Genomic DNA, 16,962 nt, shown 5'->3' on the forward strand with positions numbered 1-16,962 from the left:
TCATTGATCCAGGGTTGATCCCTGATGAAATTTCTTCTCATCTCAGTTCTAAATGGTCGACCCTGTATACTAAGACACTGTCCCCTAATTCTAGACTCTCCAGCCAGGGGAAACAGCCTCTCAGCATCTACCCTGTCAAGCCCCTTCAGAACCTTATATGTTTCAATGAGATCACCTCTCATTCTTCTGAACTCCAGGAATTCTGCCCAATCTCTCCTCAGAGGACAACCCTCTCATCCCAGGAATCAATCTATTGAACCTTCACTGCATCGCTCTAAAGCAAATATATCCTTCCTTAGGTAAGGAGACCAAAACTGTACACAGTACTGCAGGTGTGGTCTCACCAAAACCCTGTACAACTGCAGCAAGACCTCCTTACTCTTGTACTCCAACCTTCTTGCAATAAAGGCCAACATACCATTTGCCTTCCTTATTGCTTGCTGTACCTGCATGTTAACTTTCTGTGTTTCATGTACAAGGACACCCAAATCCCTCTACACCAACATTTAATAGTTTCTCACCATTTAAAAATATTCTGTTTGTCTATTCTTGCTACCAAAATGAATAACCTCACATTTCCCCACTTTATACTCCATCTGCCACCTTCTTGCCCACTCACTTAACCTGTCTAAATCCCTTTGCAGACTCTTGTGTTCTCCTCACAGCTTACTTTCCCACCTGGCTTTGCATCATCAGCAAACTTGGATACATTACACTCGGTCCCTTCATCTAAGTCATTAATATAGAGAGTAGGAATAAGATTCTAAGAGGGCTTGACTGGGTAGATGCTGAGAGGATGTTTCCCCTGGCTGGAGAGTCTAGAACTAGGGGACATAGTCTCAGGATAACGGGTCGGACATTTAGGACTGAGATGAGGAGGAATTTCTTCAATCAGAGGGTCGTGAAAATTTATAATTCTTTACCCCAGAGGGCTGTGGATGCTCAGTCGTTGAGTATATTCAAGACTGAGATCGATAGATTTTTGGACTCTAAGGGAATCAAGAGATATAGGGATCCGATAGGAAAGTGGAGTTGAGGTCGAAGATCAGCCATGATCTTATTGAATGGCGGAGCAGGCTCGAGGGGCCATATTGCCTACTCCTGCTCCTTGCTCTTATGTTACCATCATATCTTTTAATCTAATTTCCCAATCTACCTTAGCCAACTCGCTCCTAATACCTATGTGATTGGCTTTGTTTAAGTTTAAGACTCTAGTTTTGGACTTAAGTACGTCACTCTTGAACTCAATGTGAAATTCTATCATATTATGATCACTTCACCAGAGGATCCCTTACTATGAGATTACTAATTAACATTGTCTCATTACACAAGACAAGATCTTGGGTCGAGCAAGAGAGGAAAGTTGAGAGGAGTAGTGACAATAATAATATCGATAAAATAGAGACAGACGAGAAAGATCACAGCAGAGGTGAGAAGTTCATTCATTACATTAAAGGGAGCATGTATAGAGGGTTAGTTCTATTTGGTTTATTCTGATTGTATTGATTACATTTTCCTAGAATCATACAGCACACAAAGAGGCCATTCAGCCCATTGTGCCAGTGCTGGCTCTTTGAAAGAGCTATCCAATCAGTCCCACACCCCTGCTCTTTCCCCATAGCCCTGAAAATTTTTCCCCTTCAAATTCAAGAGACCGCAAATGCCTGGCATCACTGGCAAATCAGGTTTGGCCGATTTAACGGTTAGTTCTGCTTTACCTACCAGGTACCCGAGTCAGTTTTCTGATGAAGTGCTATTCAGCTCCTTTTGATGTAGAGTGACCTGAATTTGCAGCTTGCTACTGTAGTTCAGTTTGACAAGACATTCAATAAGGTGGCACCAATAATTTTAATGATTATTGTACAACTAGCTATAGCCAGTAACAACAACAACTTGCATTTGTATAGCGCCATTAATGTAGTAAAATGTTCCAGGGCACTTCACAGGGGAAATCAAACAAAATTTGACACTGAGCCACATAAGGAGAAATTAGGGCAGGTGACCAAAAGCTTGGTCCAAGAGGTAGGTTTTTAAGGAGCGTCTTAAAGGAGGGGAGAGAGGTAGAGAGGTGGAGAGGTTTAGGGAAGGAATTGCAAAGCTTAGGGCCTTGGCAGCTGAAGGCACAGTGGCCAATGGTGGAGCGATTAAAATCGGGGATGCATAAGAGGCCAGAACTGGAGGAGTGCAGAGATCTCAGAGGGCTGCAGGGCTAGAGGACCTTAGAGAGATAGAGAGGGGCGAGGCCATGGAGGGATTTGAAAACAAGGATGAGAATTTTAAAATCGAGGCATTCCCGGACCAGGAGCCAATATAGATCAGCGAGCACAGGGGTGATGGTTGAATGGGATTTGGTGCAAGTTAGGATACGGGCAGCAAAGTTTTGGATGAGCTCAAGTTTATGGAGTGTGGAAGATGGGAGACTGGCCAGGAGAGCATTGGAATAGTCTAGAGGTAACAAAGGCATGGATGAGGGGTTCAGCAGCAGATGAACTGAGGCAGGGACGGAGATGGACGATGTTACGGAGGTGGAAGTAGGCGGTCTTGGTGATGGAGCGGATATATAGTCTGAAGCTCATCTCAGGGTCAAATAGGATGCCAATGTTGCAAATGGACTATTTCAGCCTCAGACAGTGGCCAGGGAGAGGGTTGGAGTCAGTGGCTAGGGAACAGAGTTTGTGGCGGGGACCGAAGACAATGGCTTCGGTCTTCCCAATATTTAGTTGGAGGAAATTTTTGTTCACCTGATACTGGATGTCAGACAAGCAATGTGAGAAATCAGAGACAGTGGAGGGGTCGAGGCAAGTGGTGGTGAGGTAGAGCTGGATGTCGTCAGCGTACATGTGGAACCTGATGTTATGTTTTTGGATAATGTTGCCAAGGGGCAGCATGTAGATGAGAAATAGGACGGGGGCCAAGGATAGATCCTTGAGGTAATGCTGCGGGAGCGGGAAGAGAAGCCATTGCAGGTGATTCTCTGGCTACGAATGATAGATAGAAATGGAACCAGGCGAGTGCAGTCCCACCCAGCTGGATGACTGATGAGAGGCGTTGGAGGAGGATGGTGTGGTCAACCGTGTCAAAGGCTGCAGACAGGTCAAGAAGGATGAGAAGGGATAGTTTACCATGGTCACAGTCACATAGGATGTCGTTTGTGACTTTGATAAGGGCCGGGGTGGAAGGGGTGGAAACCTGATTGGAGGGATTCACACATGGAGTTGCGGGAAAGATCGGCGCGGATTTGGGAGGCGACACACGTTCAAGGACTTTGGAGAGGAAAGGAAGGTTGGATATGGGGTGGTAGTTTGCAAGGACTGAGGGGTCAAGGGTGGGTTTTTTGAGGAGGGAGATGATGACGGCAGATTTGAATGGGAGGAGGACAGTACCTGAGAAGAGGGAACCGTTAACAATATCAGCTAACATGGAAGGGAAGTTGGGTGGTCAGCAGTTTAGTAGGAATAGGGTTGAGGGAGCTGGAGGTGGATCTCATGGTCAAGTCTTGGAGAGGGCATAAGGGGAGATAGGAGAAAAATTAGAGAAAGATGCGAGTTCAAGGCTAGGGCAGGGGGGACCATAGGGGAAGTTTGGCTTGGTGGGCTAGGGGAAGGGAGGGAGCTGAACGGATGGTCTCAATCTTAGTGAAAAAGTAGTCCATGAGTTCCTCGCACTTTTCATTGGAGGTGAGGGGGCAGGGGAGAGGGTTTAAGAAGACGGTTTGTAGTGGAGAAGAGAAGCCGGGGGTTATCGTTTCATTCCAGGATAACAAGGCCGTAAGTAGAAAAGATGGATCTTACCCCAATCCTTTGGGGAACAGGCAAGCATGTGTTGAGACTGTCTGTTCCTTTGATCTTTGCTCCTGTTCTGCCCTTCCCCCTTAAGTCAGTACTTTGTATACCCCTAACTCCATGTGGTAGCCACATGACCACGACATCATTCATCCTCAGCCAATCAGTTACTCTATAGTCATTTAACCCATATATGGACACACTTCCAATTTGTTTCCCCCTGACTCTCTTCAGCGGTTTTCCAGCAGACACAACTTAAACCAATCTGCAGTAATTGTAAACAATTTTACAACACCAAGTTATAGTCCAACGATTTTATTTTTAATCCCACAAGCTTTCGGGGGCTTTCCCCTTCCTCAGGCGGTGTGGAAATTACAGTTTCAAATCCTTCGCATTTTAAGATCACTTAACAATGCCTGGTGATTACTGCCCGTTGCCAAGGCAATCACAGTGAGCAGACAGAAAGGTGTCATCTAAAAGGCACTCTGCAGTAAGGCAGTTAAGGATGACACTGTTGATGTACAAGTGTACTTTGTAATGACGTTGTGTTTTGTTTTTGGATGCCACACTGCAGTCAATGGAGTGTTTGCTTCAGTGTGAAGTCAGTGGTCTTTTCTCACAGCACCTAGATTAAGAAGTTAATTGTACCTCTTTGGTAGAGAGAAAAGGAGAGTCATTTTGGAGGTTCTGTGTGCTTTGGCTGCCTTGTTGCATTAGGTTACCGAATTCCTCCTTAAAAAATGGTACAAAGGGCTTTGTGTAAATAAAGCAGGCTGAGAGTTCACTCTAACACAGAGAATGAGCTGAGCCCTGTTCACATGCAGCTGGAGAGCAGGTCGAATTTCTCATTAAATAGAATGCCCGTTCCCTTAGGGTTGCCAACTCTGGTTGCTCCTATTCCTGGAGGTTTCATCACATGACCTCCTGCCTTCAACTGCCCCACCCTCACATTCACGCCATTGGTCGCCCAACACTTTCATCCTCACGATGCACCGCCTTCCTATGACAATCGGAAAGTGAACACTCTTCATTACCTGATTGGATGATTCTTGACTATCAGCCAAACAGTCCTTTTCCCCATGTCCAATATTTTGATCACTAGTAAACAAAAACATTCAATGAATATTTTTTTTTTAAACAATTTTTTTTAATGACCCTATGATTTTTCTCCTGGTTTTCTCGCAGCAGTGTCCTGAAGATTAGTCTTTAATTTCTGGAGACTTCAGGACAATCCTGGAGCTTTGGCAACTCTGCTTTCCCTCCCTTTGTGTTATTCTCCCGGTCTCCCTGCGACACACGCCTGTTGTGAGTAAGAGAACGATCCTACTCTAAAGTCTCTGACAGTGACTCTCTCTGAGCTGCCTGCTGGGATTGTGTGTCCAATAGCTGACTCTGTCCTTCTGTTTTTTGTCTCACCCAATGTGGTCTGTGGTTTGTTTTTCATCTTAGTTTTCCCTTTTTTAAAAAAAGAAATCTAGCCTGTTTGATGGGCAGTTTACTATTTTCCTGTCATGCCTGTTGGATCAGAGCAAGCTGTGGTCCTGTTATGACTTACGTCAAAAATGCTGAGGGAAGGGGTGGAGGGGAAGAGAGGAGGGTTTGCATTAAAATACTAAGAATTGCTCGGACTGGGGAATAGCTCCAGTGACGGCAGCAATTTAATCCAAAATTCAGTCTATTCTGAAAAATTACTTCAAGGCTGTATCAACTTACACCTCAGTACTTGCTGAGGAACCTGATGGCTGAAATAGAGGTTTGTGAAATGATCTATTCTGCAAACATTATTGTACCTAAACCTGCTTTAATTTCTTTTAACATTCCAGGCCACCCAACTAGTAGAAATAGAACAGCTGGGAAACAGGTAAGGTACTGTTCCAAAAGCATGCGAGCAACTGTCTGATTGTTGGTGTGTGAGTGTGTGCGTGTCTGTCTGTCTGGCTCTGTGATTTCCAGTCTCCTTATACTCGCTCTTTTGTCTTTAGACTGAAGGATAAAGATGCTCAGATTTCCACTTTGGAACAGGAGATGCTGCAGCTCAAAGAAACAATTGAACAGCAAAAGAACAAAAACAATGTGAGTGTTTTATGGCTCGTGTTTCAATCGTGGCCCTCGGGAAGAGTTTTAACCGTGGCTGTCCAAATATTCGACCGTGTAGAAAGCTCTCCAGTTCAGGTCGGGGTCGCTCTATCCATGCAGCAGCAGTGCTCCACGTGTCCTTTACTGCTTGCAGTGACCCTAATCTGAAGGTAGCTTCAATGAAACCACTCTCTCGACACGGAGCTTTGCCCGAAAGAGCAAGTATTGGGAATTCTGGCGCAGAGGTCAGTGGGTCCCAGAGGAAAGGTTATCCCACATGACTCACTGATCTTTGCCCTCAGAGTCCTGATATGCAATTCCACCGGGCAAAGCTCTGCACTGGGAGTGCAGATTCATAAAATTTACCTTCTTGTGTATGTTGCTTGCACGCTATTTACTTAAAGCACCTATCCAGATATGTGGCAGCCTTGGCTCAGTGGACTACAGCACTAGCCCTGAGTTACTTAACGAATGCTCCCTTTGAGTGTGGTTACTGCTGGGAGTATGGAATCAAGGATAAAGCCACTTCATTGGCCCAATTTATGGGAGCCGTCTTTCCTGGTCCCGTGCATTTCTGTATTCTCAAGGACACTGGGACCTATTGGGGGAGGGAGGAGGTGCGGCTCGTTAAGCATGTCTAGTGATGTATTGTGGGTAACCATGGTCTCCCAGATCTTGCTTGCTTACCTTAGGGAGTTGGGGAGGAATTTCCCAAGACTTTTTTTTCCTGAAACTCCTTGCAGATTTTTTTCCTCACCCAGCAGTTAGCATTACTAGTGACTGAGGAGGGTGGTGCATGAGATAGGGTAGATACAGAGAAATTTTATCCTCTGGTGGGGAAACCAAGAACAAGAGGACATAATCTTAAAATTAGAGCCAGGCCACTTAGGAGTGAAATCAGGAAGCATTTCTTCACACAAAGGGTAGTGGAAATCTGGAATTCTCTGCTCCAAAAGGCTGTGGTTGCTGGGTCAATTGGAGCTTTCAAGACTGAGATCAATATTTGTTGGGTAAGGGTATCAAGGGATATGGAGCCAAGGCGGGTAAGTGGAGTTGAGGTACCGATCAGCCGTGATCTAATTGAATGGCAGAACAGGCTCGAGAGGCTGAATGGCCTCCTCCTGTTCCTATGAGGCTACACTGACTATCGGATAAAGTTAGCACCGATTGGTCCTGTTGGTCTTGGCCTGCTTTCCAGCCGTATATTCATGTGTTTTGAGTTTTGGTTCCATTGAATTATGTCAAAATATCTAAGTTAGTCTGTTTCTGATTTACAATAGATCACCAGTCAGTATATAATTATGGAATGCTCTCAAGGTTAAGGTTTATTTGCTGTTAATACTATTGAGAGCTTTATTGGAAGGCATGATAATTAGCTGTTTCCAGAATAGTGAGTGGTGAATTAGATCTGGCCTCCACATGTTTAATTATATGACACAGGGATGATGAAGTAGAATTAGATTGTCCATATCAACTGTTGTTAATGGAAACCTCTCATTCGCTAGAAATTACTACTCAAATAGAAGATTGACTTTCATGTTTTTTTTAGAAACTGAGTGAATGTAACTATCAGGAAAGATTGAGCAGGCTGGGGATATTTTTTCTGGAAAAGAGAAGACTAAGATTAGACCTGATAGTGGTCTTTAAAATTATGAAATGGTTCAATGGGTGGATATGGAGAAACTGTTTCCTTTTATGGGGCAGTTCAGAACAAGGGAGCAAAAATATAAGATAGCCACTAAAAGATCAAACAAAGAATTTAGGAGGAATTTCTTTACACAGAAAGTGGTGAGAATGTGGAACATGCTGCCACATGGAGTGGTAGAAGCAGATAACATAGATGCATTTAAGGGGAAACTTGATGCATATCTGAGGGGAAAAGGAATAGAGGGATAAGGGAGCAGGGTGGGAAGAGGTAATTAGATTGGGAGGAAGCTCATTTGGAGTATAAACATCAGCATCAACCAGTTGGGCTGAATGTGCTTTCTGTGCTGTAGATTCTGTGTAATTCCATGCGAAACAATTTCTCCTTTTTGGTGAGAAAGTTATTGTAAGTATCAAGACTTAAACTGCAAACAGTTCCTGTGCATTCTTTAAGCCTGCTAAATCCACATGTACAAATTTCTGTGGATGATGTATAATTAGAATCTGCTCACTAATACATTAGGGAGCGCTGTTAGTCAAAGGCACAAGGGCTATTTGTGGTGGGAGGGGGTGGTATATCAGGACAGTTTTGAGATTTGGTATGGGGATATAACCCATGTTTTAAAAACATATGGGTGGGGGGGAACACCTGTCTTATCCCCTCCAGCAGTATTTGCACCTATGCTCTTAATGACTCAGTAGATTAAAGTGCTGAGTTAGGAAGGTCCAAGGTTTGATAGTCTGTTGACTAAGGCCCTGACCTCTTCCTGCCCACCCCACACCTTAAAAGGTCAGTGAACTTTCAGCTGATCTACAACTCCCTGTAATTTGGGTAGTGCCATCGTTTTAGGATTTTTGGATTTTTCTTTTTGTTGCAATAATCTGTCTCGAAAGTACCACAGAAAAATTATATTTAAAGCAAAATATATCACAGTGGGATTCAAATCACAGACCTCTTACATAGTCTTCATACACAAGATTTTTTTTAAAAACCCAACAATGTAAGAATCAGCTCTGAAAGTTCCAAGACCGATTGCTACAAGACCAATTATGCAGGGTTTTGACAGAGTAGATAGGGAGAAATTGTTTCCACTAGCGGGTGGGTTAGTAACCAGAGGACACAGATTTAAGATAATTGGCAAAAGAAGCAGGGGGAAATTAGGAGAATTTTTTAAATGCAGGGAGTTATGATGATCTGGAATGCACTGCCTGAAAGGGCAGTGGAAGCAGATTCAATAGTAACTTTCAAAAGGGAATTGAATATATACTTGAAAAGGAAAAATTTGCAGGGCTATGGGGAAAGAGCAGGGAAGTGGGACTAATTGGATAGCTCTTTCAAAGAGCTGGCACCGGCACGATGGGCCGAATGGCTGCCTCCTGTGCTATAGGATTTAAGACCCGGGATATTCCACATTGTTTCTGCCACCAGCTGCTTTCTGTTCAGTCAGATGTAAAGATAAGCTCCATTGATGAAGTATTGACCCACTTACATTAATTAAGCTAAATTCCAGCCCTGCCATTGGCTTTGGTCACTGGTAGCTCTTCGGCTTGGGTTGTTGTGCAGAAAGTTGCAGTGTGAATGTTCTTTGTCAGCCATGGCTCAATTGGTAGCACTGTCGCCTTTGAGTCAGAAGGTTACAGGTTCATAGTCCCACTCCAGAGACTTGAGCACATATCCAGGCTGACACTCCAGTGCAGTACCAAGGGAGTCCTGCACTGTCAGAGATGCTGTCTTTTGGATGAGACGTTAAACTGAGGCCCCATTTGCCCCCTCAGGTGGATGTAAAAGATCCTATGGCACTATTCGAAGAAGAGCAGAGGAGTTCTACCCAGTGTCCTGGCCAATATTTATCCCTCAACCAACATCACTAAAAAATAGATTATCTGCTCATTTAACTCATTGCTGTTTGTGGGCCCTTGCTGTGTGCAAATTGGTTACCGCACTGCCTACGTTACAACAGTGACTACACTTCTTTTAAAACAAAAAGTACTACATTGGTGGTAAAGCACTTTGGGACGTCCTAAGGTCGTGAAGGGTGCGATAGAAATGGGAATTCTTAATTTTTCTTTCTTTGCTTGGAAGCTTGCCTGTGAATCTGCGTGGTGTGTCATTAAAAACTGTTTCCAAATAGGACCTTCGTGAGAAAAATTGGACGGCCGTGGAGGCTTTGGCGTCAGCTGAAAAAATATGCGGGGAGAAATTCATTGCTGCTAAGCAAATAAAGGTTGTACGCTCCGTGATGTAATGGCATGTGTTCGGCGCTTGTGTATTGTTTAGAGGAGGCCTTTAAGAGCCAGGGTTTTCCGCTTGTGCGCTCGGCAGATGGCGGATTTCCCATTTGTTAACTGAGCGGTACATCGGGGACTGGCGAGCAGCAAAAGTGGCCCGTAAGCTACCGGGGAAACTGAAGGGGTAAATTTTCCAATTGCACGCTCCCCGTGTTGGAGCCTTGCCCGCCTGAAGGGGTCAGTCGGAAAACTGACCTGGAGACTCCTGATCCTCGTCAGTTCAGTAACTCGTGTACGATCTAAGGAGGGACACAGTGTAGGTGGTTGGCCATCTCACTCCTGATGTCACGTAGGCTACGATAAAGAATGAGAAGAAGTGGTTGCTCCCCGATAACCTTCTCTGATGTTCTGCTGATTGACGTGGCCGTCAAAACGCTCTCGTTTGTCAAACTAAGGGGCCGAAGGTTCTCTGCACTATTTTGAGCCCATTGATTTAACGTGTTAGAGTCCAGTTTCTGTGTGCATTGTCGTTAGAGTTGTTAAACTGTTCCTTTAGAATAAAAGAGGTTAAAATAGCGCACAGGAAATTGATCTAAATGAGTTAACTGGAAAAATTCCATCCCCACAAGATATCAGATAGGTAGAGAACCAAATTTCTAAAATCTGTATTTAATTGGAAATGGGGCAGCTACACATTCATAACACACTAGTATAGATCAATTAGATAAGATCTCTGAATCTCTGTCTCCGTCTCCTAAGAGTATCGGAAGGTGTAAAACATGAAAAGACCATTCAGCCCATCGAGTGGGTTCCTTCCACACACCATGTACAAGCAAATGCGAGTTGTTATCGTTGCCATTGTCTCTGTCGTAACATTCAGACGCATTCTTAACCAGATAATTAACCCTCTGAGGCCAGTCATGTGATGGACACGGATTCCCATCAGCAAGAGATAGTTATTGTAAGCGTAGTTTGGCATTTAGCTTCATTCCAGAGTCAGGCTTGGTAACTTTTCCATGTCATCAATCCTGATCTAATGGCGTAATGGGTGCTCATTGTTCAATAGTCTTCAGCAAACTGATCAAACAAAACAGAAGGAGGAGTGGGTTCATGGTAATCACTAATCATTTAATGATAACTCCTGCTAACAATCTGATTTTTCAATGGCTCCCCCCCGGTAAGATTGCTGTCCTTTTGGGGTAGATTGATTGAACTGGGCTTGCAAAAATGGTCAAATAACCCTCCCCCTCTTTTTTCCAACCCAGAGAGCTTTATCCTCACCTGTTAAATAAATATATCTATTTATGTATCTTCTATAGGAAGAGGCAGAGCACCAGCTGAGATTGGTCCACACACAAACCAAAGAAATGCTGCAGGGGCTCTTCCCAGGGCTGTCTATGTCCTCGCAACAGGTAGGAGATGATTACTTGCCATCTAAGTGAATCGGTAATTTAAGAGCCGGCCAGTGTGCCGAGCAAATGCTGCATTGTTACCTGAAGGGATGGAATTTGCGATTCTAAATTGTATTATCAGCAACGTTGCTATATATTTATGAGGTCGGGTCACACCACCTGGCATGAAGGCAAGCTTTACAGATTATGAGGGCCGGGGGGGGGGGTCCAATCTGTGTCGAGTTGGCTGATCCCAGCAGGGTTGCTCCAGTGAAGAAAGATCCGCAAGGCCCGCTCCCAATTGCTGTCCAGTGACCCCTGCTGGAAAGTACGTGTATGTGCAGACATCTGGTGAGCCCAGCCCGGGTTCAGCCGTCGAACTGACACTTTCTGCCTAAGCTCAGGTAAGCAGAATGGCTACTTGGGTGAGGTGCCCGAGGCCCGCTGGCGGCCGTGGAGCGGCACCTCAGCCGGAGGCCCGCTGGCGGCCGTGGAGCGGCACCTCAGCCGGAGGCCCGCTGGCGGCCGTGGAGCGGCACCTCAGCCGGAGGCCCGCTGGCGGCCGTGGAGCGGCACCTCAGCCGGAGGCCCGCTGGCGGCCGTGGAGCGGCACCTCAGCCGGAGGCCCGCTGGCGGCCGTGGAGCGGCACCTCAGCCGGAGGCCCGCTGGCGGCCGTGGAGCGGCACCTCAGCCGGAGGCCCGCTGGCGGCCGTGGAGCGGCACCTCAGCCGGAGGCCCGCTGGCGGCCGTGGAGCGGCACCTCAGCCGGAGGCCCGCTGGCGGCCGTGGAGCGGCACCTCAGCCGGAGGCCTGGTGGGAGCCATGCAATGTTACCTCAGCTAAGAGTCAGTGCCTTAAGGAAAGGTGGAAAGAAAATTGACAGGGATGCAAGGAACATTCAATCGTTCTTTGATCCCTCTTGTGAATGAGATGAGAGTTTAATTTTTGACCAAGTTCCGTTTTTTAAAATGAAGTATATTTTGTGGTGGCTTCAATTTTGCTTGTTTTTCATTTGAGTAAAAAACAGAAAAGCATGAAGTTAAAATTACCCTGTGTCTTTTTCAGCCAGTTTAGTGCCACATATGCAGCTAAATGAATCCAGTGAAAGTGGTAAAACATTTAAAAACTAAAGACAGAACTTCCAGAAAAAATGTTTATGCAGCGAGTTGTTATGATCAGGAATGCACTGCCTGAAAGGGTGGTAGAAGCAGGTTTAATAATAACTATCAAAAGGGAATTAGATATATACTTGAAAAGGAAAAATTTGCAGGGCTGTGGGGAAATAGCAGGGGAGTGGGACTAATTTTCAAAGAGCAGGCACAATGGGCCGAATGGCCTTCTCCTGTGCTGTATGATTCTGTGATTCTAAATTAAGGCAATTGCTGTTTAGCATAAATAACTGCGTACTGACAAATATACCTTGTGTTTCAGCTCTACAGTGAATGGCTGCAAGAGTTCAAACAGAAGGCCTTGGAATCCCTGACCCGGCAGAGCACAGATCCCTCGGTGAGTACTGGCGCAGAAAAAACAAATGGCATTGTGCAGAGATTAAGAACATAAGAAATCGGAGCAGGAACAGGAGTAGGTCATATGGCCCCTCAAGCCTGCTCCGCCATTCAGTAAGATCATGGCTGATGTTCTACCTCAACTCCACTTTCCCATCCTATCCCCATATTCCTTGAATCCTTTGGTGTCCAAGTATCCATTAATTTCAGCCTTGAATATACTCAACGACTGAGCATCCACAGCCCTCTGGGGTAGAGAATTCCAAAGAGTCACAACCTTCTGAGTGAAGAAATTTTTCCTCATCTCAGTCCTAAATGGCCGACCCCTTATCTTGACTCTCCAGCATCAAGGTGTCCATAAATCTTTTTATTTCAATGTTCTCCCCTCTGGTCCTGATCACACTGAGTTGTGATGGGCTCTGGTTATATGGATATGAGCAACAGCCCACTCCTTCACTAACTAATGGGCAGTTAGTGTCGTCAGGCTATTCAACCATGTCAGACATCACGTTTGAGCCCAGTCCTGTCCTTACCTGATGTTTATTAGTCGTTTCCAGCAGGAGTCACTGGATAGCGATCAGGAGCAGGTGATTTCCAGCAGGAATCACTGGATAATGATCAGGAGCAGGACTACTGGCGAGCTTTATTCCTTCACCAGTCCAGGACATTGAGACCATTTTTAATGTTTCTGCTCCACCTTGACTAGAAGCCCATTTGGATGGAGGGTGTTCTGTACCCCTTATTGCATTTGTACCATTTTACAATGTTTGTCAGCATTGCGCACACTTCTAGTCTGCTTTTAGCAGTCACTTGAAGTGAATACCTTAGGTTAACCATTCACATCTGTTTGAAAGGGTCATAACCAATCAAAAGTGAAACCATTGCTAACAAACCTAACCCTCTGGATACTTAAAGTGAAAGTAGTACAGTGTTATATCTATTTTTCATATATATAATAAAAATACATTACATAGAATGTACAGTACAGAGACAGGCCATTTGGCCCAACTGCTCCATGCTGGCATTTATGCTCCACGCGAGCCTCCTCCCAGCCCTCTTCATCTAACCCCATCAACATAACCTTCTATTCCTTTCTCCCTCATGTACTTATCTAGCTTCCCCTTAAATGCATCTATGCTATTCACCTCAACTACTCCATGTAGTGAGTTCCACATTCTTACCACTAACATTTTAAATCCTGACCAATAAAGGAATGCCCTTTCCCTCCAGGCTAGTGCAATGCAATGTTACCATCACTCTCAATTCACTTGTGAGTCTGAGATTTGTGGAACTGTTTTTTTAAAAATATGCTTGTTGTCATTTGTGTCAGTGGTATCACTCTCGTCTGAGTCAGAAGGTTGTGGGTTCAGGCCCCACTCCAGGGACTTGAGCACAAAATCTAGGATGTCACTCCCAGTGCAGTACTGAGGGAGTGCTACACTGGCGGAGGTGCCGTCTTTCAGACGAGGAGTTAAACTGAGGCCCCGTCTGCCCTCTCGTGAACATAAAAGATCCCATGGCACTATTTGAAGAAAAGCAGGGGAGTTCTTCGCAGTGTCCTGACCAATATTTATCCCTCATCCAATATCATCTAAAACAGATGACCTGGTCATTATCACATTGCTGTTTGTGGGATCTTGCAAATTGGCTGCAGCGTTTCCTACATTACAACAGTGACCGCACTTCAAAAAGTACTTAATTGATTGGGAAGCACTTTGAGATGTCCTGAGGTCGTGAAAGGCACTATATAAATGCATGTCTTTCTTTCTTTCCATTGTCTAAAGTAATGTTTATGGTCGTTCATTTCTTCCTCTTCAAACTCTTTCAGGATGTAGCACTTAAATTAAAAGAAGCAGAAGAAGCCCAAAGCACTTTACAAGCAGATTGTGATCAGTATAGGACGGTTCTTGCTGAGACAGTGAGTTCATTCAAACTCTCCTTCTCCTCAATTCACAAGTTAGCTGCAGATCCCAAAGTTGGCCACACTGCAGAAGCTGAATTTTTCAGTGTGTGTGTGTTTTTTCCCTGCTCGATTTCACAGGAAGGAATGCTGAGAGACCTTCAGAAAAGCGTGGAAGAGGAGGAGCACGTGTGGAAAGGGAAGATAGCGGAGTCCGAGGCACAAGTACAGCAGGTGAGACTCACACATTTTCAGGCGGAATGGGGAGGACATGTTTCCGAAGTGTGAGACTTTCCCGTTCGGCGCACGTGTGAAATGTAAGAGTTCTGGAACGTTATTGTTCTCATTGAACAGTCCAAGGAGCTCTCAGCCCTGCAAGCTGGTTTGCTACCTCTTTGTTTTATCTCTGGCTCTCTCTTTCTCCTTACCGTTTTGTCCTGGAGCTGGGGACTCATTGGGGGTGGTTTTGACTTTGTACGATATCGATTCAGCCGCCTATTGACTTCAATAGAAATGAAAATCGGGAGAGATGTATAACGGGCGGCTGATCCAATATCATCCGTTTTACACTAACGCCCAAAGTCAGAATTACCCCATTTGTTCCAACTAACATTTTTCTCTTCAATTTTTCTCTTGCAGTTTTCTCCCCTTCCCTCCTCTCCTTAAAGTGTTGGGTCCTTGTTGGGATACAGTTCAACAGGCAAGATTCATCCGCTCCCCAAACCTCGGCCAAGTTGATGTTATTGAGGCATTAAGCGTTGACAGAGTGCCAACCAGGCTATTCAACGATGCTGGTGAGGTTGGGGTGGTATTGCTCAGTGTCCACACGTGTACACTACTGTATCTCAGCCATATCCGATCCAGTCCTTGCCTGGTGGCCTTTCCCTAACCCAGTTGTAGCGCTCCTACCACTGTTGCGGCTGTGTTCAGATAACTTGGCACAGAACCATTTCAACATTAACTACACTTCAAAAGTACTTCATTGGCTGTAAAGCGCTTTGGAACGTCTTGAGGTCATGAAAGGCACTATACAAATGCAAGCCTGTCTGTCATTTTTTTTCGAACAAGGTTCAATCTAGCACCTTCCTGATTGGCATAGTTCAAGAGACTGGGGATCTAACCTGGGACCTTTGTGGATCAGAGGAGGTGTTGTTATCTCCAAGCCATCAGGAGAGCATTTTCTTCTTTTTTTTCCCACTTTTGCCTCAGGACCCATTCCCCAACCCAGGACATAGACTGGTGACCTGTTGGCAGGGCTGTTGGATGGTGTTCCTTTGTAACCAGTGAATAGGGAATGAGCACGAGAGACTGGGATCCCTTGTGTACCATTTATGTTTAAACTCCTTCCCTTGTTATGCTGTGGCAGCAGGCAGCTTTGGGCTCTGCAGATCGCACTGACGGCCCAGCCAACCTCGGGAACATGCCATGTGGCAAATTGTGAGTCCAAAATCAGTATCGACAACAACACCAATTGCATTTATATAGCGCCTTTGATGTAGTAAAACATCCCAAGGCGTTTCATAGGAACGTAATCAGACAAAATTTGACACCGAGCCTCATTTTTTTTTTATTCGTTCACGGGATGTGGGCGTCGCTGGCGAGGCCAGCATTTATTGCCCATCCCTAATTGCCCTCTAAGGTGGTGGTGGTGAGCCACCTTCTTGAACCGCTGCAGTCCGTGTGGTGACGGTTCTCCCACAGTGCTGTTAGGAAGGGAGTTCCAGGATTTTGACCCAGCGACAATGAAGGAACGGCGATATATTTCCAAGTCGGGATGGTGTGTGACTTGGAGGGGAACGTGCAGGTGGTGTTGTTCCCATGTACCTGCTGCTCTTGTCCTTCTAGGTGGTAGAGGTCGCGGGTTTGGGAGGTGCTGTCGAAGAAGCCTTGGCGAGTTGCTGCAGTGCATCCTGTGGATGGTGCACACTGCAGCCACAGTGTGCCGGTGGTGAAGGGAATGAATGTTTAGGGTGGTGGATGGGGTGCCAATCAATACAGATGACCAAAAGCTTGGTCAAAGAGGTAGGTTTTAAGGAGTGACTTAAAGTAGGAGAGAAAGGTAGAGAGGCAGAGACGTTTAGGGAGGGAATTCCAGAGCCTAAGGCCTAGGCAGCTGAAGGCACGGCCGCCAATGGTGGAGCAAAGAAAATCGGGGATGCGCAAAAGGCCAGAATTGGAGGAGCGCAGAGATCTCGGAGGGTGTGGGGCTGGAGGAGGTTACAGAGATAGGGAGCAGCGAGACCATGGAGGGATTTGAAAACAAGGATAAGAATCCCAGACATTGTAAGCATAAGCCTGTTTATAGAACTGAGCGGATAAATCTATTAGGAAAGACTGAACAGCTTGGGCCTCTTATCTCTAGAAAAGAGAAGACTGAAGGGTGACTTAATAGAGGTCTTCAAAATTATGAAGGGGTTTGATAAGGTAGACATAG

At 45.5% G+C, this 16,962-nt stretch overlaps 1 protein-coding gene across 6 annotated transcripts in view; it reads left to right on the forward strand.

Moving 5' to 3' along the window:
* Positions 1–16,962, forward strand: part of LOC137324677 (ribosome-binding protein 1-like) — a 112,929-nt gene that overhangs the window by 72,749 nt on the left and 23,218 nt on the right. For 4 of the 6 annotated variants that reach the window (XM_067989262.1, XM_067989261.1, XM_067989260.1 and 1 more), the window contains exons 10-16: positions 5,606–5,643; positions 5,765–5,855; positions 9,635–9,727; positions 11,051–11,143; positions 12,555–12,629; positions 14,457–14,546; positions 14,670–14,762. In XM_067989262.1, the coding sequence (XP_067845363.1) occupies positions 5,606–5,643; positions 5,765–5,855; positions 9,635–9,727; positions 11,051–11,143; positions 12,555–12,629; positions 14,457–14,546; positions 14,670–14,762 (573 nt within the window). The remainder of the gene's footprint in view (positions 1–5,605; positions 5,644–5,764; positions 5,856–9,634; positions 9,728–11,050; positions 11,144–12,554; positions 12,630–14,456; positions 14,547–14,669; positions 14,763–16,962) is intronic. The other 2 variants (XM_067989258.1, XM_067989259.1) reach the window with 2 other exon arrangements.

This window comes from Heptranchias perlo, chromosome 8, assembly GCF_035084215.1.
Source record: "Heptranchias perlo isolate sHepPer1 chromosome 8, sHepPer1.hap1, whole genome shotgun sequence".
Taxonomy (NCBI): domain Eukaryota; kingdom Metazoa; phylum Chordata; class Chondrichthyes; order Hexanchiformes; family Hexanchidae; genus Heptranchias; species Heptranchias perlo.